The 20,381-nt window shown below is 59.7% G+C and overlaps 1 protein-coding gene across 4 annotated transcripts; it reads right to left on the bottom strand.

Annotated features, from left to right (window-relative positions):
* Positions 1-521: 521 nt before the first annotated feature.
* STXBP1 (syntaxin binding protein 1) lies at positions 522-20,120 on the bottom strand. Of its 4 annotated transcripts, none has more exons than XM_086857899.1 (20): positions 19,845-20,019; positions 10,440-10,489; positions 10,176-10,257; positions 9,463-9,539; positions 9,165-9,243; positions 8,960-9,063; positions 8,143-8,291; positions 7,755-7,839; positions 7,457-7,587; positions 7,024-7,131; positions 6,847-6,907; positions 6,330-6,395; positions 6,116-6,196; positions 5,876-6,014; positions 5,583-5,692; positions 5,374-5,475; positions 4,423-4,508; positions 3,264-3,418; positions 2,386-2,509; positions 522-1,328 (listed from the first exon to the last, which is right to left on the bottom strand). In XM_086857899.1, the coding sequence occupies exons 1-19, from the start codon at positions 19,879-19,881 to the stop codon at positions 2,400-2,402; spliced, it is 1,812 nt and encodes a 603-aa protein (XP_086714025.1). In that variant the 5' UTR covers positions 19,882-20,019; the 3' UTR covers positions 522-1,328; positions 2,386-2,399. The 4 variants fall into 4 exon arrangements, with proteins under 4 accessions (XP_086714025.1, XP_086714026.1, XP_086714028.1 ...); XM_086857901.1 differs by lacking the exon at positions 19,845-20,019 and adding an exon at positions 13,776-14,288 and having other exon boundaries at positions 975-1,328; XM_086857900.1 differs by lacking the exon at positions 2,386-2,509 and having other exon boundaries at positions 19,845-20,120.
* Between the last annotated feature and the right edge of the window lie 261 nt (positions 20,121-20,381).

Raw genomic sequence — 20,381 nt, 5'->3', positions numbered from 1 at the left:
GAGCAGACGGGAAGGGAAGGGAAAAGGGAGGGGGCTAACCACCAACAAGGCAAGAAAGAGCAATTTTAGGGAAGGAAAAAGGGGGCCACAGCCTTCAGGGGGAAGAGAACAAAACCATAGACCCCAAAATATTGCAGTGCATCTAATGGCAAGGGAGAGGGGGCAATCCAGGGGTGTCAAATAAAAACCCAACTAAAATCGGAGGTTTGGGGAAATCACTATACACCAAGCTCGTAAGAACGTCACAAGACACAGTCATTAATATACACAGAGTCCAGAGGGTTTGGGGGGGCCTGGAGGGTTTGGGGGGCCCCAGAGGGTTTTTGGGGAGGGCCCAGAGGGTTTTTGGGGGGGGCCTCAGGGCGACAGCACGCTCAGAAACGCTTCACCACGGGACGACACGAGCGGAGCTGGGCACGGGCACCGAGCATCCGTGGGGATGGATGGAGAGAGGTATCCATGGAGAGATAGCACAGATACATATATATATATATATATATAAAATAGCTTGTTATTTTATATATATATATATATATTTATTTTTATTTTTTTTTTAAGGAATTCCCAGAGAGGGAGGTGGGGCTGCAGCAGAGCCGTGCAAGCCCTGGGATGGGCCCCAGCTCCCACTTTTGACCGGTTTGGTCCCTTTTCACATGGGAATTACCACGGTGTGAAGCGTCCTGGCTGCACTCCCACACCACCCCCGTCCCAAATTCCCATCCAGACGTTGGCATGCACATCTGGCAGGAGCACCCACCACCCCAAAAGCTATGGGACAGGTGGTGGTGCCAGCCCGGCGCCCACCTGAGCAGCGGTGTGGGGTGTCCGTCCATCTGTCCTCCCGTCCACACAAGACCCCAGTGAGGAGCATTCCCCAAAAAAATGGTGTTTTTCTGTCATTTTCCCCACCATATTCACTAGCAATGGGCAGATGGTTACTCAGCAATGAGCTCCTGGGCGCTTCCCACAGCTGCAGCTACAAATATATAGATTTTTTTTTTTTTTCCTTTTTCTCTTAAACACAATGCATCCATTTTCTTAATATATATATATATATTATTTTTTTTTTTTTGGCTGTTATCCCCTCCCTGTGGATAAAATGAGATGGGGGAGGAGCTGGGAGGGGAGAGGGGGGGTCAACACAAGAACAAGAGAGAAGCTGGGCCCACTGGGTGCAGCGTGGCACCCAGGGCCGGGCGCCCGGGGAGGACGTGGGTCGGCATCGAGTGGTGACAGCGTTTCCTTTTAACTGCTGCTCTCTTCCTCTGTTTTATTGAGTTTCTTCAGCGTGTCCAGCAGTTTCTGTGGGGTGAGGATGTGCGTGGACCCTGTGGGAGGAGAGGAGAAGGGGTGCAAGGGGATCAGTGATGGCTCTGGGACCCCTCTGCTGTCCCCACTGCCCCGGGTCCCCCTTACCTGGCGGCGCCGGCCCCGCGCCGCTGGAAATGCTTGCGAGGAAATGCAGTCTGTGGGGTCGGGGAGGGGGGCTGTGGGGGCATGGAGAACGGGAAAAGGACGGAGGAGGAGGGATGGAGGCGAGGGATGGAGCTGGAGGGATGAGGCAGGGGCCGGGAGCGGGGCTGCGGCACTGGGGTCACAGCGGGACCCACGGGGATGCAGGAGGCACGGGTGGGGTGCAGGGTGGGAACAGCTGACGTGGAGGGGCCTTCCCCAGGCCCCCCAAGCTGCACGGAGCATCCTGGGGACAGAGAGGTGGCTGGAAGGGGTGGGAGAGGACAAGGAAAAAAAAAAGGGCTCTTGCCTTCTGCTGCCCCTCGCTCAGGGGTCCCCCAGCACGGTGCCAGAGGGGCTCCCACCACGCTGGCTCAGCCCCAAAGCCACCCTGGCACTGCAGGGACCAGCCCAGGGTGGCACTCACTGGTGAAACCAGCAGGAGCTGAACCCCAGAGCGGGGACTGGGAGTCTGCAACGTCGGGAGGCTCCTGCCTATCCAAGAGCAAACCTGAGCTGAGTGGGGGGGTCCCAGCAGTGCCCAGCCTGCAGGGATGGACAGCAGAGTTTGGGGGTCTCCAGTGCTGCCCCTCTCCCCCAGCCCCGCTCCAGCTCTGCCGGGGCAGAACCCGGGAGCTCCGTCCCCCTGCCCGGCCCTGGGACTCCTGCGTGGGGCAGGCAGGACCCCGACCCCTCCGGCCCTGGCGAGGGGGAGCTCATGGCAGGAAGGAGCCGGCCAGGGGACATGGCTGAGGGATGATGGAGCGACACCCGATGCTTTTCCACCTGCTCGGAGGAACCGCAAGCATTTTCTAATCGGAGAACCCGACAAACCCCAAAACAAGGATTTTAAAAAAAAAAGGAGGAACGGAAGAATCAAAGAAAACCCTTCGGGGAGGAAGAGTTTCTTTTTCATTAGTAAGCTGCCTTTACTTGGTTTCTTTGGCTCACTCCATTGCTGGAGCCTGATCCTCAAATGATACCCTAGTGGAGTCCCTGAAGTCGGGGTGCCTCAGGTCCATGAGAAATTTGGTGGGAGTGAGAATGTGAGTAGAACCTGCAGGAGAACAGAGCGGGGCTGACGGCTGCGCCGAGGCTCCCCCACGCCACCACCACCACCACCAGCTGCTTCTGGGGGGGAGGAAGAGGAAGAGGAAGGAGGCTGGTGAAGGCTGGAGCTCCAGAGGCGCATGCAGGGATGCCGGAGAGAGGCGGGATGAGATGGGAGACAGGCAGGATGGAGCTGGGATGGGTGTCCCGTGACAGGGACACAGCAGGAGGTGATGGAGACTGGGAAGCAGAAGAGATGCTGGGGACAGGCTCCACCAGGCATCAGATGGTAAAGGATGCCCGCCTGTGCCCTACAAGGTGTGTATCCAAGCTGTGCTTCCCAGAGGAATTTTAGGGACCCAACAGCTCCTTGCTAACACCTGGTAGAGTTTCTTCTGTGTCAAACTCAAGGAGCAGAGATGGGAGCTGACCCTGACGACAGAAAAACCTGGTTCCTCTTTGCACCCCTCTTTATTTTGCGCTTTTCTTCCTGTAATGACCCCAAAACCGAGGAGCCACCCGAGCTGCCAAACCTCCTCCCCTCTCACCCAGCCCTGCTCGGCCAAAACCAGCCAGGAAACACGAAAAAACGAGAAATGAGCATGTCTGGAGTGCCACAACACGGGGAAGGAGGGGACACACGGGGGGTGACCACAGATGTCCGGAGAAAACCTTTCCGCAGAGTTCCAGCTGCGGGAATTTGCGGGATGGAGCGTGGGATGAGCAGGAGGGCAGGGGCCAGCCCCAGGGCCAGCACTCACCTATCAACACCTCCCACTTGCCGCTGGCTTGTGTCACCTCGTAGGCGCAGCGCATCTCGTTCATGCTCACCCCGCCCAGGATGAAGATGATGAGGCGGGGGCCGCTCCGGTACTCGCCGGGGGCCTTGTTCTTGTGCCAGTGGCCGTAGCGGGCACTGAGGAGAGGAAGAGGAGGGTGAAGGACGGGCACGAGGCGCCACATCGCAGTTAAATCACACAGACATCGCCGCTACAGCACGCCAAGAACGGGGCTCCAGCCAGGAGCGCTGCTCGCTGCTGCAGGGAGGGAAACTGAGGCACGGGATGCCTGGAGGGAAACTGAGGCATCAGGTGTCCGAAGGGAAAATGAGGAATGGGATTCCTAAAGGGAAACTGAGGCACGGGATGCCTGGAGGGAAACTGAGGCATCGGGTGTCCGAAGGGAAAATGAGGAATGGGATTCCTAAAGGGAAACTGAGGCACGGGATGCCTGGAGGGAAACTGAGGCATCAGGTGTCCGAAGGGAAAATGAGGAATGGGATTCCTAATGGGAAACTGAGGCACGGGATGCCTGGAGGGAAACTGAGGCATCAGGTGTCCGAAGGGAAAATGAGGAATGGGATTCCTAAAGGGAAACTGAGGCAGGGGATTCCGACAGAGGAACAGAGGCACAGGATGCCTGGAGGGAAACTGAGGCACAGGATGCCATGGGCTAAAAAGCAGCATGGGGTGCATGAAGGAAAGGTGAGGCATAGGGTGCCTAAAGGGAAACTGAGGCATCTTCCCTAAAGGGAAACGGAGGCACAGAATATCTAGAGGGAAACTGGGGAATGGGATGCCTGAAGGGAAATGAAGGCACGGTGTCCCTGAGACACAGGCTATCTGTAGGGAAACTGAGGCACGGGATGCCTAAAGAAAAACTGAGCTACAGAGTGCCTGAAGGGAAACTGAGGCACAGGACGCCTGAAGCGAACTGAGACAAGGGATTCCTAAAGGGCTCTCTGGAGGGAAACTGAGACCCGGGGTGCCTCAAGGAAATGGAGACATGAAGTGCCTGAGGGGAAACTGAGGCACGGGATGCCTGAGCAGCTCCCAGAGCTGGATGCAGCCCCTGGGGCTGGTACGGGGTGGCTGCTGGTGGTGATGCAGCTGGGGAAGGACAGGGAGATGGGGCACCCACCTGACGGCCGTGGTGCTGAAGGAGGCGGAGGAGCGGGTGGAGATGTACGGGTAGTGCTTGGTGTCCAGCTTGTCATCGATGGCATCCTGAGGACACACAGCCACGGGCCTGGGCTCAGCGAGGAGCCAGCCACAGCCCCTGTCCCCACAGCCCCTCAGGCTGTGCCCAGGGTTCCTCTCCTGAGAAGCTCAGGAGCTGGAGGTTTCGGCCCTGGGATCCCCCTCCAGCACGGGGGACCTGCTGCTGCTTCACCAGTGGCAGAGGGTCAGGGCCACCTGGGAGACCTTGCTGAGGTGCTGGGCCCTGGGCAGGCCCCTCTGTCCTGGGGGTGAGGCTGAGGGGTGTCCTGGGGGTTGTGGCAGAGGAAAACACAAGCTCTGTGCTTTTGGGACCCAAAGTGAGCTGTGGTCTGAGGGCAGAGGCTGCACTGAACTGCCCAGGACTGTCCCAGTGCAGAGGACACAGACACAGCTGTACAGAGCTGTGCCTGTCCCCTGGCCCTGCTGGGACACGGGCAAGGCTCTGACAAGGCCACCCAGCCTTGGTGGCCGTGGTGGCACACACACAGCCAGGCAAGTTGTTACTGCATTTCTATTCCAGGGATGCTGGGCAAGCCTGGTTTGAGCTGTGAGGACTGAGGGGAGATCTCACTGCAGTCAGAAACTTCTTCATGAGGGAAAGAGAAGGGACAGCACCCATCTCTGCTCTGGGACAGGGACAGCAGCCAGGGAACGGCTGGAGCTGGGCCAGGCCAGGCTCAGGCTGCAGATCAGGGCAAGGTTCTTCCCCCAGAGGCTGCTGGCACTGCCCAGGCTCCCCAGGGCACGCCCAGAGGACACACGCTCAGAGAGGTGTCCAGGCCTGGGCTGGCAGCATCCATCTCTCTGCAGGTCCCTTCCTGGGTGGCTCTGGAATTCCCTGCTCTGCCCCCCAGCCCTGTCCCAGCCTCACCTCCATGATGTCCTTGATCACCGGGGTCCACCGAGACAGCTGGTAGGTCTGCTCGCTGATGCGCTCCTTGCGCTCGGGCTTGCTCCGGCGGCGCAGCGTGGACTGTGCACAGAGCACAGGGACAGCCTGAGGCACAGCAGCACCAGGGCCACCCCCCGGGCCACCCCGCGGGGACAGAGGGCTGGGGGCGGCAGGAGGAGGACACTCACGTCTGTGATGATGGGCACCCCGAGGTGGGCCATGTTGGTGATGATCTCGCTGTCCTCTGCCGGGATCTGAGCGTGCTGGATCAGCTTGTTCAGGTTCTCCTCGGTGATTCCTGGCAATGCAAAGGGGGGAGGTGGTGTTCTCCTCAGGAATGTCTCACCAAGGGGACACAGCCCCTCTGCTGCCACCTCAGCACACTCAGCCTGCTCAGGGAGGCAGGGCTGGGTTTTCCCAGCTGGATGGTCCTGGCCAAACCCGGATCTGCAGGCCTGCGCCCCTGCCCAGGCGTCCTCACCGTTCTTCAGGAAGATGTAGAGCAAGATGATGCGGATCTTGTCATAGGTGCTGACATTGCCATCCAGCAGGATGGGGACAATGGCCCTCATGGGGTCCTTGATCTTCTCGCCTTCAGCATCGGTGCCCATGGCCAGGTCCTGCAGGGAACACGTGCTCATCACCACTCCATCCTGGGAGGGTGGAGCTGCAGCCCACGACGTTCCTGTGGCAATGTGGGGCTGGGGGGGTTGTTTGGTACCTGTTCAACTCGGCAGAGCTTGTCCACAGTGCCCTGGTAGTGCTTCATGCAGTCCTCAGCCAGGTGCAGGTGGGTGGAGTACTGGGGACACAAGAGTGGTCACCTCTGCAGCGCTGGCAGTCCCTGTGCCACCAGCCATGGCAAGGGCACAGCTGCCACCTCCTGTTCCCCGGCTGGGCTCACTCACTGAGCACACAATGTCCCCTCCCCATACCTTGCTGAGCTCCTTCTGGTACTGTGGCATCTTCTTCAGCATCTGGGACAGGTCCCTCATGGTGGTCTGTGAGGGAAGGGGACATGGTCACTCACCCTCAGGGACCTGGGAGCCACAAGCAGAGAGGGGATGACCCCACCAAGGACTTCTGTCCCCACGTGAGTCCCCCATGGGGGTTTGGTGACACCTGCCAGGTCTCCTCCCCAGAAGCTGAGAGGCAGGAGGGGTCTGCAGCTCTGCAAACTGGGGTGCAGTGGGGAGAAACCCCCCTGAGGATCTCCCTCTGGGAGCCTCATGTGCCTGGCTGGGGCTCACATGGTCCTTTCAGCTCCTGGCCACTGCTACATCCCACTGCCCCAAAGCACCCCGTTTTCCAGCCCCAGGTGTAGGGCTGGCACCCCACAACCATCTCCCCCCACCAGGAACCTGCCACCCTTCCTCCTTGGCCCCAGGAGACCCCACCACGTGCCAGACCATGGCCGAGCCCATCCCCAGCTCGGTGGCTGCATCAGGTCACCTTGTCACCCGTGTTCATCCTCTTGCTGGAAGAAAACTCCTTCAGGGACCGGGTCACCTCCCTGGAGAGAGCAGGAGGGCAGAGCTGTGAGCGGGGAGGGGACCCTGACAGCAGGGTGGGTGGCAATGCCAAGCCAGTGTCCCACCCAGGCAGCAAGCCAGCCCCAGGGCCACTCACTGGGACACCTCAGCGATGTGTTTGTGGCGCAGGGTGACCCACAGGTCGTCGTCCTCGTCCAGGAGAACCTCCTTGATCCGGGCCTCACCGATGCCACTCGTCTCGTACCTGGGGTGAGGGGAGGGATGTCACAGGGTGATGGGGGCACACGCAGTCCCCTCACACCTGGGTTTAGGGACGTGGTGGGGACATGGGGGCTCTTCTTGGCTGTGCCAGTAGCAAAGTGATTTCAGCTGGGATTGACCTCTTCTCTTCTTGTACCCCTTCACTCCTAAATGCTGGGGAGAGGCCGAGGGCTGAAGGCTGGAAAAGCCCTTTTTGGCCCAGTGTCTCCCAAGGGAGGACCAGTGATGGATGGAGGGATGCTGAGCTCCCACCTCCTGCTCTAGGACTGGGGGTCCCAGGGGGGTGGGGATGGCAGAGCTGCACTCACTTGTAGACGTCGTTCTCGATGGGCAGCAGGTCGTAGCTCATGGCCTGGAAGGTCAGCTCGTGCAGCACCGGGGACGCGGGGTCAAAGCCACGGTCCAGGATGAGGAGCTGGGAGCGAGCCTTGTCCGGACCCTGCGGACACAGCAGAGCCATCAGCTCCGGGCTGGGGGCCCCCTCAGCCCCACAGGAGCTCAGGGGCTGTTCTGGGGTCCCCACTCAGGGTCTGTGGCTGCCACAGGCACTTCAGGAGTGAAGCACCACCCTCAGCAGCCTCCTCTGGGGCTGCCAGCAGCGCTCACCTCGCCCATGGTGGGGTCATCAGCCTTGTAGGCGTCCAGCTTGTCCTGGATGAGCTGTGCCAGCATGGCATTGTCCTTGTAATCCCTGGGGAGGCAGGGGGACAGGTCAGCCCCACAGGGCACAGCACAGGGAGGAGATGTTGGCTTCCCCGTACAACATCTTTGGCTCATGGGTGAGCAGAGACCCGAGCGAGTTTTGTTGCTCATTCCCATCTCTCCTAAACCAGCTCCACTTTGCCTTGGTGCCACTTAAGATTTCAGGATCCCAACCCCCCCAGCTCCCCAGATCACCGAGCCTGAGGCTGTTTACACTGAGCACAGATGTCTGCCCGTGGCTCCAGCCCAGCTCTGGACACAGCAGCCCCATCCCTGCCCAGGCTGGCCTTACCCGCGGTACCGCACGGCCGGGTACTCCTTCAGCGTGGCACAGAGCGTGGCAATCTGCTCTGCCAGGCGCTCCAGGATCGGGTTCTTCATCTGGGCCTTGTGTGGGCTGTAAAAGCTTTGGAAGGAGTCGGCTGAATCCAGAGAATAAACCTGGGGGTGTGGAGGGAGGGAGGTCAGAGGGGATGGCTGCAGCAGAGCAGCCCTACCCCAGCTGGGTCTGGGTCAGATTCATCCCCTGATGGACCCAGCCCAGCCTGGGACCAAGCAGCTGGAGCTCAGCGATGCTCAGGGCATCCCTCACAACTTCCAGCTCTCAGCTCCAGCTCCAAGCTAGGATCCCTATCCAAGTGTCCCTCCCAGCTGAGCAGAGGCAGAGGACCCCTGCCCCAAACAGGGAAACAGAGATCTGGGGGCAAGCAGAAACACAGTCCCCCAGCAGCTGTGCCTCAGCAAAAACCACGTGAAGATGCCAAAAATCCCTCGGAATGCTGAGGATTGAAGGGTTAATGGCACCAAGCAGGTCTGGCACCGTCCACCCCCTGGTCCCTTTGTCCCCAGCAGGGGCAGATGGCCCAGGGCCAGCTCCCTGGTGTCCTTGGCTGCTGGCAGAGCTGGCCAGCACAGCTGTGGGCACGGGGCCAAGGCACAGCACCCGCTAAATCCCCCACGGGATCAGCCTGGGAAGTAATCTAAGGAGACAGGGGGGCAGAGCAAGGAGCCAGCTGGGGGTGCAAGGCTGTTACACAAACCCTGACGGGCTGGACAGGGACCTGGAGCATCCCAGGGCTGTCCCACGCCCTGTCCCAGCCCAGGCTCACCTGGGACTCGGAAGGGAGGAAGGCAATGTTGATCTCTGTCAGGGTTTTGATGACCTTGGCGGCGCGGGATTTCACCAGCTCATTGAAGAGGGCATCGGGACAGGCTGCAAGGGGAGGAGGAGGGAGCTCAGCACCTCTCCATCCCTCATCCCTCCCCACCTGCTGGCACCATTTCAGTGCCTGTCCCTCCCCTCCAAGGACTCACAGTCAGTGAAGAAGACGTGGGCAGCTCTGTACTTGGAGGTGGGGGGATCCTTGAAGTCGTTGATGAGGGAATGGATGGACTGGAAGAGAGAGGGAGCAGCTGGGCTGGGCAGGGTGGCACCGTGGGCCTCCCTCCTGGCTCACAGCAAGCTCTGCACCTCCATCCCATCACCCTGCTGGCACCACTGGAGCCAGGATGCTTCCTGTGGGCACAGCTGTGCATCCCAGCACCTCAGCCTGGCCAGAGGTGTCCCTGTGTCCCTGTGTCCGTGTGTCCCTGTGTCCCTCACTGCACTCACCTTCTCGGAGGGGGTGATGAGATACACGGCCTCCAGGCTGGGCAGCGGCTCCCGGCGCTTGTTGATGTCTTCCACAACTTGGGGGGGAAAACAGGGATCATGGCAGGGGGGGCTGTGGGCAGGACACTCTGCCACACAGGGCTGTTGGACACCTCGTGGTGGTTGGGTACCCCATGGCAGCCCCTCCACTCATCCCTGCCCACCCAGGAGCTGGGGCAGCCCTGCCCAGCCCATCCCAGCCCCCTGGTCCTGCTGGAGCTGTGGACCAGGTCCCAGGAGCCGTGGATCTGTCTGTGCTGCTGTTCCCTTGGCTTCTCCTCACATCACCTGAGGATGAAGCTGTACCAGACAAACCCCACTGTCCCCAACACCTCCCAGCATCCAGCCTGGCATTTCCTTCTCCTTTCCAAGTGTGGCAGGGAGCTATTTAATTATTAGCCTGATAAAAACCAACACCAGCTCCAGGACACGAGGTGTTCTGGCTGCTCCAGCCCCAGCAGGCAAGGAGGGACCTGTGGAACACCAGCCTGGCACCAGGAGCCATCCACGGGCGATGGGAGGTGGGATGGCTCCATCCCAAGTGGGACAGGGCTGCGTGGGGGCTCTGCCAACCACCCTGGGCCAGCCTGGAGATGCCTTTGAAGCTGCCCTGGTGCAGAGGGAGATTTGGCCCTTCCCACAGGGTGTGTGGGAGGCAGGGAGGGGGTACTCACTGGTTATGCCCTCTGTCATGATGTCGGTCATCTTGCAGCAAGACGAGAGCATGCGCATGCTCAGCTGGTCCACCACCAGCACCTGGGGACAGGTGAGCATCTTGTGAGCATCCTTTGAGTACCCTGTGAGTACCCTGTGAGTACCCTGTGAGCATCCTGTGAGCACCCCGTGAGCTGGGGGCACGGCAGGACCCTCCCCACCCTCCCCACACCTTCCACCCTTCCTTCCCCGCCTCCTGTCCCCTCCCTGGGTTTGGTGCTCACCTTCCATTCCCCCTTCTTCTTCACTTTCCGGATCACATCGTGCATAATCTCTGGAAGAAAAGGGGATATGGGCAATGGTGAGACCCCAGTTTCCCTCCTACAGCACCCCAGGGCCTGCTGGCAGCAGCAGGGGCTGCACTGGGGGCACCAATCCCCCACCCATGTGCAGGGTCACGCTGAGCCCCGCTCACCCTGTGCCTCAGTGGGGGATGGAGAAGGGGAGGGAGGTGGTTTTGGGGTGCCCAGGGAGGGGTGGTCACCCCCCAGCCCTGTTTTTTCTCTCATGCTTGGCACTCACAGACAGACCCCAGGCTGGTGGGGAGCATGTGCTGGTTGGGGGGTCCCTCTGGGGAGCCTGGGGGCCGCCCCATGAGGTTCAGCCCTAATCCAAAGTGCTGGGAAAACAACAGCAGCTTAAGAGCTCCTTTTAGAAACAAGAATCAAGCGGCCTGAGCCTGCTCCTTGTAATCCCTCACAATCCCATTTCACCTCCCGTGGCTGCTGGCCTTATGCAACCAGGCAGGACAGCAGCACCCCTGGGAGCACCCCAAATTCCCCTGCTCCTGCCCCAGAGCAGCTCCCTGGGAGAGGCAGGTCAGGGACATGAGGAGGTGGCAGTGGGATGACCTTTGGGCTGCAGGAAGAGGGGTTCAAGCCCTGCCCTCCTGCCAGTGCTGCCCAAACCTCTGTTCTGGGGGAACAAGGTGCCCCCCAAACGCTGCAGGACCCCTTTCACCCTGGTGTGTGAGCCACTGTCCCTCACAGAGCTGAGCCTGGGGAAAGGAGCCTGTGCCATGGCCTCACACAGCATTTCCCCTGGACTTCAACCCTGCAGGAGCTCCCAGGGAAAGGGAGCTCCAGCATCACCCCACAGCTCCAGCATCACCCCACAGCTCCAGCATCACCCTACAGACCCCAGCATCACCCCACAGCTCCAGCATCACCCCACAGACCCCAGCATCACCTCACAGCTCCAGCATCACCTCACAGCTCCAGCATCACCCCACAGACCCCAGCATCACCCCACAGACCCCAGTATCATCCCATCCCACAGGCTCTGTCCCAGTAAAGCACAGGGGGCCATGGTGGTGCACCATGGAAGGGGTCAACGAAAAGCAAGGAAGGAAAGAAGGACGGAAGAGAAGAAGGAAGAGCATCCTGTGGCCCAGGGGATGGTGTTCCCACAGCAAAAGTGGGCCCAAGGGCAGAAGATCCCAAAAAGAGCTCCCAAATTGCTGCCTCAGCCCACCCCCCCGAGGCTGTCCTTGCTGCAGCAGCAGCTGCAGGGGACAGTGTGGCTTTGTGGGAACACCGTGTCCCTCCTGCACAGGGCTGGATGGAGGATGCTTGGCAGGGGGAGCATTTTCCTGGCTGCAAAAAGCGCTGCCACATCCCCAGCCCGACCCTGGAATCAGGATGGGCCTCTCAGAGCAGGAACTGGGCACCTCAAAGGGTAACTTCTCTGAGCTTTGTAGGTTTAGGGTGCCAATCCCTAAATCCCTGATCCCCAGGCACAGTCATTCCCTACAGCCATGCCCTCTCCACGGGTCAGATGGGACGCCAAATTCTGGTTCTTCCACAGGCTGCCAGAGCCAGCTCAGAGCCCAGGCAGGGTCAGGAAAGAGACAGATCCACAGAGCATCCTCCAAAGAGCTCCAGGGTCCTGCCAAAGGGCACAAACTCGAGCAGAAGCTGGAGACTGGTGTCACATTTAGGGAGATGTGGCCTCCTGGGTGTCCATGCAGCAGCCATGAAAGCCCAGCTTAGGGAAGAGTGCTCTGGACTCCCAGGGGAAATGGGAGGTCCTGAGGTCCCAAGGTGCTCAAGACATGCCCAGTCTCCTCCCAGAACAGCAGGCCAGATGTTGCTGTCCATGCCCTCAAACATCTGGCCAGACAGAGTTTTTAGGATCTAACATCAGTTGGTGATGCTCACAGCCAAGTTTTTCAACTTGGAGATAAAAACAGGTTTGAGGGGAAAAAAAAAAAAATCCATATGAGCAAATCATCCAGTGCCTCCAACACTTGGCTTGTCTGGACCTACCACGTCACATCTGCTTCCTTCAGGATGAAGGAATTTTACTGACAACTTCTCCCAAGGCCAGGGAACACAGACAGCTCTGGATCCTGCACCAGCAGCAGAGCTTGGTGAGAGGGCAGCACATCTCTGCTGCGAATGGAGAACCTCTGGAGCAGGATGGACCCACTTTGGGGTTCCCCAAGAGGTGGACCCACTTTGGGGTTCCCAAGTTATGGACCCACTTTGGGGTTCCCCAAGTGATGGACCCACTTTGGGGTTCCCCAAGAGGTGGACCCACTTTGGGGTTCCCAAGTGATGGACCCACTTTGGGATTCCCCAAGAGAAGGAAAGATTTTGGGGTTCTCCTAAAGATGGGATGTTTTTGGGATTCCCTGAAGATGGATGCATTTTGGGATGCCCCAAGAGATGGATCCTGTTAACAATGTCCAAAGTGATGGCCCCATTTTGGGGTTCCCCAAGAGATGGATCCATTTAGGGGTTCCTCAAACCTGTTATCCTGCTTCAGAACAGGCCTGGAAGCTGATGAGCAGCCCTGACCTCCCCTGGAGGAGTGGTAAAGCCTTGTCCAGGCCAGCACCCCATGCAGGGACACTCCAGCTGCGGGGCTGACCCCAGTGCCGGCAACCATGGCCAAGCCCTTCCCTCCTGGAAATTCCTGCTGCTCAGAAATGCTCCTTCACTGCCACACCCCAGGACCTCACCGGTGGCCTGGTGTGGCACAGGAAATTGGAGCTGCTTTATGGATGGGCAGGAACTGACCCCAACCATGAGCTGTGCCTCGGGACCCCAAATCCCCGCGCGGCTCCGGAGAGCTGGATCACGGAAATGCACGGCGAGGTTTGCTGGAGTCCCACTTCTCCTAAAAAAGCTGTCAGGCTGCATCTCCCAGACGGACACGCTTGGCTTTGGGTTGGCCTGGCAACTGCATTTGTGCTGGTTCATTAACTAATTGCTCAAGCCAGTGTGAATGTTGCGCTGATCCAGGCACGGCTGGACGGAGCGGAGCACGTCCCCATCTCCAAACAGCCCCAGCCGGGGCTCTGCAGCTGCCATCCCCAAATCCAGCAGGCAGCAGGGACCTGAGGGTGGCAGGAATGGCCCTCCACGGCCACCAGCACCACCCAGCACGTGGACATCACCCAGAGGTGACAAAGCCTGGCTGATGTCCCTCAGCACGGCTAAGAACCATCCACGATCTGAGTCTGGACACTGCTGTGCCCAGAACCCAAACAAGTCTCAAACACCTCCTCTTCAGCCATTGTTGAACACCCATTTTTCCCAGTGGATTATGCCCACCTGGAAGCCCTCAGCCTTCCTGGAGGCCACATTCCTCACCCAGGAATCCAGGGATTAGTCCCAGTCATGATGTTAACCTGTCTTTAATTCCTCCTTTTCCTGCCTCTCATGAAGGATGTCATATTTATCCCTGCTGGGCAAGGCCTTGGGAAACTGCACAGGATGGAGACCTGCAGCTCTTGAACTCTGCAGAAGTTGAGTAACACAGCCAGAAGTGAAAAAGGGAAATGAAATGTATGATCACACCCGTGAACCCTCCGAGTGCCCTTGAGAAACAGAGGAAAATTCTCGAGGTTTCCAGTGCAGGATCAGGCATAGGGTGATGGTTGGGCTGTCCTGTGCAGGGACAGCAGCTGAACCTTGGCGATCTTTGTGGGTCCCTTCCAGCTCAGGACATTCTGTACATGGTTATTAAACATGGTTATTTATGACAGTAACTCCAGACAATTTCCACAAGGATCTGGGAGTTGAGCAGAGTTTCCCTCTTCAGATACAACCAATGACCCACAGCCCTTCAGGCACCAGACTTCACCAACATTTGTCCTCCAGATGTTTCCACCCCCAGCAGATGCTGGCCTGTGCTGCTGGTGGTGTGGCCAATGCTGGTGGTGCCTCAGTGCCAAGAGGAGCCCAGAGCTTCCCTGCAGCAGGACAGAACTCAGACAGTGTCACAGTGTCCCCGAGGAGAGGTGACCCCCACACTCCTACGTGTGGCCATGGCTTCCTGAGCCGCTTCTTCTCTGCCTTGAACCAAAACCGAGGAAAACACCAACAAATTGTGGTTCTTCGGTGGGAATCCAGGCTGGGCTGGTCTCCTGTGCCCTCAGGGACACCAGGGCAGGCTGGAGGGCAGCTGGCACGTGGCTGAGAGGTCCTTGCTGCTCCCTGATCCACGGCCAAAGCACCTGATGGGCTCCACTGAAGACGCTCCAGCAGAGGTGTGCGCGCATTCCCGCGTTCCGTGGGCACATTCCCAGCTTCTCTCCCATCCTGGGGGATGTGGGAGCCCACAAATGGAAGCACCTTCAGCCCTGCTCTATTTTTGCACTCTACAGAGCCAAGCTCCTTCCCCGCACCGTGAGTTGGAGGGAGCAGCATCTGCTCCTCAGCGTGCGACCAAAAGCCTTGTGATGGTGATGATTCTCCTTCCAAAGGTGTTGATTTTGTGGGAAGAAGGAAGGAATTTCTCCTGGGACATTTTCTCCAGGAGATGCAGAGGAATCAGACACAGACATTACTTATTTTTCTCTTTTTAAGAAGGAAAAAGTCTAAATCCTCTCAGTTAGAGGCTTTTTTAACCTTCTTGCCCGTGCTGACACTGGTGAGTGGATGCCAAACTGAGGTTTGTCACTCTTGGTCACCTTCCACGGTCACATATGGGCAGGAGTTTCTCAGTCCCTGGTGCAGACTGTGGTCTGGAGATTGAAATTGTTCTGCAGCACCTGAGATGGTGAACGCTGAATTTTTACAATTCTTTTTTTTCCAAGCTTTTCCAACTTTGAGCCGGCTCCGTGAGGAGGTGAGACACAGCCTGGGGACAGAGCTGCAGCCCCAGCAGAGGCTTTGCCCATTCCTGTACCCACACACCAGGCTGGTGGCACCACAGGGACACCTGGAAAGCAGGAACTGGGAGTTTGGGCTGCCCAGGGAGCCACTGGATTCAGGGTGTGCTCCCACCCATGGTGGAGGCTTCCTGCTCCTCACCCATCCACTTCTGCAGGCTGAAGTCACAGCTGTGCCCTGCACAGGCAAGGAGATGCCATGGGCACCCTCCAATGGTCCCTGTGCCCTTCACTGCCTCCTCTTCCTCTCGGCCTGCACAGCCCTTGCCAGGCCTGGCACGGGCAGCACACCAGCCTGGTCCCCCGGGCACTGAGATGGGCTCAGAACATCCTCCAGGAGCAGCACCTGACCCTCCAGGGCTCCCCGTGCCCTCAGCAGCTGCAAGGTGCCCCAAACAGCCGGGCTGAGCCAGGTGCCAGCAGCTGCCCAGGCTGTGCCCCAGGCTGGCAGCAGCCCCAGCCCTGCCCTTGCCTCCTCCCTGTCCCTGCAGGTGCAGCACAACCCGAGCCCGAGTCCCTGAGTCATCCCCGGGCAGGGCTGGACGCTGGAGAGGCCCAGCTGGGGACATGGAGTGCCACTGGGCAGTGCCAGACCTTGTCCAGGCAGGATTTGGGCTCCTGGGCACGGCCCTGGCAGGAAGCAGCGGGCACAGCTCTGGGGGAGGCTGAGCAGGTGAGGCTGCTCCGTGGGAGGATCACCTGCTGGCCTGGGGGAAAGGTGTTTTCCTGCTGTCTCTGCAAAGTGCTTCCTTATCCCAGGGCTCCTCCGCTGCTCCCACCTGGCCAGGACACAACAGCAGCAGCAGGAGCCTTTGGGGAGGCTGAAGGGCTGCAGGGGGTTTTGGATCCAGCATGGAATCACATCCCTATGCTCCAGCTCCGTGTCCTGCGCCAGCCCAGCGCTGCACAGGTGTCACCCCTGCAGCAGGGCCTGTCTCTCATCACTGCTGACAGTTCAGGGAAGTAAAACCAGCCTCCTCCTCCTCCTCCTCCTCCTCCTCCTCCTCCTCCTCCTCCTCCTCCCCACTGCAGGCTGCTGCAGGAGAGCCAGCGCTGGGCTGGGCAGGGGAAGCTCGGGGAAGGTGAGCCTGAGAAGATCCAAGGGGCACAAGAGGATAGGAGGGATGTCCATGCAGTGGAAGGGCCAGGTGAAGATTTGGGGATGATGTCTGTGCAGTTTGGGGTCAGGTGAAGATTTGGGGATGATGTCTGTGCAGTTTGGGGTCAGGTGAAGATTTGGGGATGATGTCTGTGCAGTTTGGGGTCAGGTGAAGGTTTGGGTGTCCTCAGAGCTGCCACTCTCAGGTGAGATTTTCCCAACCAGCACCAGGGCAGAGGGGCCAGTTCTCCCTGGGAGGGGACACAGACACAGCAGGAGGACCTGGACCTCAGACATCACCTCTGGGGACAAGCACACACTCAGCCCCAACCCTGTCCAGACACCAGCACGTCCAGGAGGATGCAGTCACTGTCACTGGACACCTCGGGAAGGCACAGGGACACCCCCAGCACACACCCCACAGCTCTGGGGGTGACAATCTGCATCTGCCCTTCTCCTCCTGCAGCCCTGGCCCACCTCTTCCCCTGCCCACCGCCTCCCACCTCTTCAGAGGCCTTCAAACCCCGTCTTGTTATGGCACCAGCTGGTCAGAGGAATAATCCGGGTCTGGAGGGAAGCCAGGGCAGAATGCAGCTCAGGAGGGGGGGCTGGCAGAGCGAGCCATGGCAACGCGGCAGCATCCTCCCCATCCTCCCCATCATCCCCATCCTCCCCATCCTCTCCATCATCCCCATCATCCCCATCCTCCCCATCCTCCCCATCCACTCCATCATCCCCATCCTCTCCATCCTCTCCATCATCCCCATCCTCCCCATCCTCCCCATCCTCCCCATCCTCTCCATCATCCCCATCCTCCCCATCATCCCCATCCTCTCCATCCTCTCCATCATCCCCATCCTCCCCATCCTCCCCATCCACCCATCCCTTCCTCCTGGAGGAGCCCACGGGAGATGTCCTGCCTCGGGGTCAGCCCCAGCTCGGCCCTCTCGCTCCCTTGGAGCAAACATCTCCCGCAGGAAAACCTCCGGGGAGCGCCAGGCTGGCACAGCCCAGGGCATCTCGTGCCAGGGACAGGGGGTTTGGGGACCCTGCTGCCAGCTCTGGGGACAGCAGCTCTGCCTGTTTCAGCCCCCCACGGCAGGCACTGATGCAGCGAGCCGGGAGCTCCCCAGGGCAGCCCCAGGAGCATCCCGGTGCCCAGGGAAGGAGGGCTGGAGCCCGGGGAGCTCCCCTGGGTGCCAGGCCTCGCTCCTCTGCAGCATTCTGCCTGCACAAACCCTGCTCCCCCCTCGCAGCCACCCACGCTTCCCCGCCAGCCCGGCTCCACATTATCATTTTCAGTCTGGAATGATGTTTTTCAGGGAAAGAACGGAGCGGTTTGTCACTAAACCCTGAAGGGGAGGATTAAGTCAGATTTCCCTGCTGCTGCCTTGAACCTCTCTCTCTCTCTGCGTGTCTGTGTGTGTGTCTGTGCTCTGTGCCAGCCCATTCCGGCGCAGAGACAATGAATGAAGATAAGGGACACGCAGTGGCGCTGGTCGCTGTCCCCTCCCCGGCGAGGGCACCGCATGTGGCCCTGCCAGGGGCTGCAGGGGCGGCGGGTGCGACCCCCCCTTCCCACACCCAACCCCTGTCCCCCCTCAAATAAACCCCAAATTAACCCCAAATTAACCCCAAATAAACCCCAAATAAACCCCAAATAAACCCCAAATTAACCCCAAATAAACCCCAAATAAACCCCAAATAAACCCCAAATTAACCCCAAATAAACCCCAAATTAACCCTAAATAAACCCCAAATTAACCCCAAATAAACCCCAAATTAACCCCAAATAAATCCCAAATAAACCCCAAATAAACCCCAAATTAACCCCAAATAAACCCCAAATAAATCCCAAATAAACCCCAAATAAACCCCAAATTAACCCCAAATAAACCCCAAAAAAACCCCAAATAAACCCCAAATAAACCCTAAATAAACCCCAAATAAACCCCAAATTAACCCCAAATAAACCCCAAATAAACCCCAAATAAATCCCAAATAAACCCCAAAAAAAACCCAAATAAACCCCAAATAAACCCCAAATAAACCCCAAATTAACCCCAAATAAACCCCAAATTAACCCCAGCAAAGCCCCAGAGCCATCCCCCCCTGCCCAGCGCGGATCCTGCAGCACAGGAACACCGGGACATTTCCCCGTCCATTTTGGGCTCTGTCCCCGATGCAGCAGCCGGGGCTGGGCGCGGGGATGGCGCAGGTGACACCGGGAAGGATCCAGGGGGATCCCCCCCGTTCTCCCCCTCCCCATCACCACCCACCCGGTCACACCACCAGCCCCGGCCGCGCCATCTGCAGCGGGCGCGGGAGGGCGGCCCCCAAACACCCCCAAAATCACCCAAAAAAACCAAAAAAAAACACCAAGATCCGGCCGCGGTGCCACGGAAATAAACCCTGCGAGAGGCGGGGAGGAGGAGGAGGAGGAGGAGGAGGAAGGCTCATGGCTGCGGGGGGAAGTTCCCACCGGTTCCTGCCCTTTCGTTTTCTTCATTTTTTTCTTTTTTTTTTTTTCCTCCCTAATGCGGAATTATTTTTTTTTTTCGCCTTAATTTCGCCCCTGGGAAAGGAGCGCCCCTCCTTCCTCGTCCAGCCTGGGGGTGTTTTTGGAGAACAAAGCTCCCCCCACACTTTTCCCCCCGGGAAAATATCGCCTTGCAAGAGCCGGGAAGGAGGAAGCGGAGCCGGGGACGATCGTGCCCGAATATTCCCGGGAATATCGCCGGGAATATCCCCGGGAATATCGCCGGGAATAGCGCGGGGGAGCGGGACCCCCGGGAAAAAGCGGGGGACACACTCAGGGGCACCCCCGGATAGGGGGGGTGGGGAGTAAAGGCACATCCGGGAAAATAATAATAATATTAATAATAGGAACGGTGGTAATAATGGAAGAAACGGCGGCGTTTGAGCGGGATTTGCTGCAGACAAAGCGGGAGGGCCCGGCGCTGCACCGGGGGAGGTTTTGGGGGTCTGCACCCCTCTGTGCCCCCCCTCGGGGCTCAGCCCCCCGTCGGGGGAGGCCCCTCTGGGAGATTGTGGCCCATGGGGGTCCAAGTGGGGATAAAACCGAGGGGATCTCGAGCGTCTCTGGCTTCCTTGTCCCCCCCCCCCCGCATTTCCACCGTGGCCCCGTCACCGATCTCCCCCCGCCAGCACTGCAGAGAAACCCCCAACACCCGCAAAAATCCAACAGATACACCCCGGAAAGCGACAGCACCCCCGGACCCCCCCAGTCCCCACGGGGGTGTCCCGTGTCCCCCCCCCCCCCCGCCCCCCGAGGCTCCGCATGGCGCATCCGCAGCATCCCCCCCACCCCCGGCCGGGGCAGCCCCGATCCCCCCGCCCCCGCCGCTGCCCCCCGGCCCCAAAGCCCGCGGGGGGCGCGGATCTTACTCTCTCCCACCACAGCCTTGAGTCCGATGGGGGCCATGGCTCGGTGCCGGGGGGGCCCGCGGCGGCTGGGGGGGTTTAGGGGGGTTTAGGGGGGCACCCGGAGGCGCTGGCGGCCGGGCGAGGCTGCGGGTGGCGGCGCAGGGATGCGGAGGGCGGAGGGAACAGGGAGGAGAACGGGGGGGGGGGGTTCGGGGGGGCGCGGGGGGGGCGGGGCGCTCAGCTGACCGGGGGCGGGGCTCGGGGGCTGCGTCATCGGACACGCCCCGGACACGCCCAGAAAAGGCCACGCCCCCCGCCGCAGAGAGCCCCGGATAGCGCCCCCTGGCAGGAGGGAGACGGTACTGCAGCGGTGGGGACACACGGACACGGGGACACGGGGACACACGGACACACGGACATGGGGGCACACGGACACGGGGACACGGGGACACACGGACACGGGGACATGGGGACACACGGACGCGGGGACACGGGGACACACGGACACGGGGACATGGGGACACACGGACGCGGGGACATGGGGACATGGGGACACAC

The sequence above is a fragment of the Cyanistes caeruleus genome, chromosome 20 (assembly GCF_971803275.1).
Source record: "Cyanistes caeruleus chromosome 20, bCyaCae1.hap1.1, whole genome shotgun sequence".
NCBI lineage: Eukaryota > Metazoa > Chordata > Aves > Passeriformes > Paridae > Cyanistes > Cyanistes caeruleus.
This window is presented reverse-complemented; position numbering and strand designations above follow the sequence as displayed.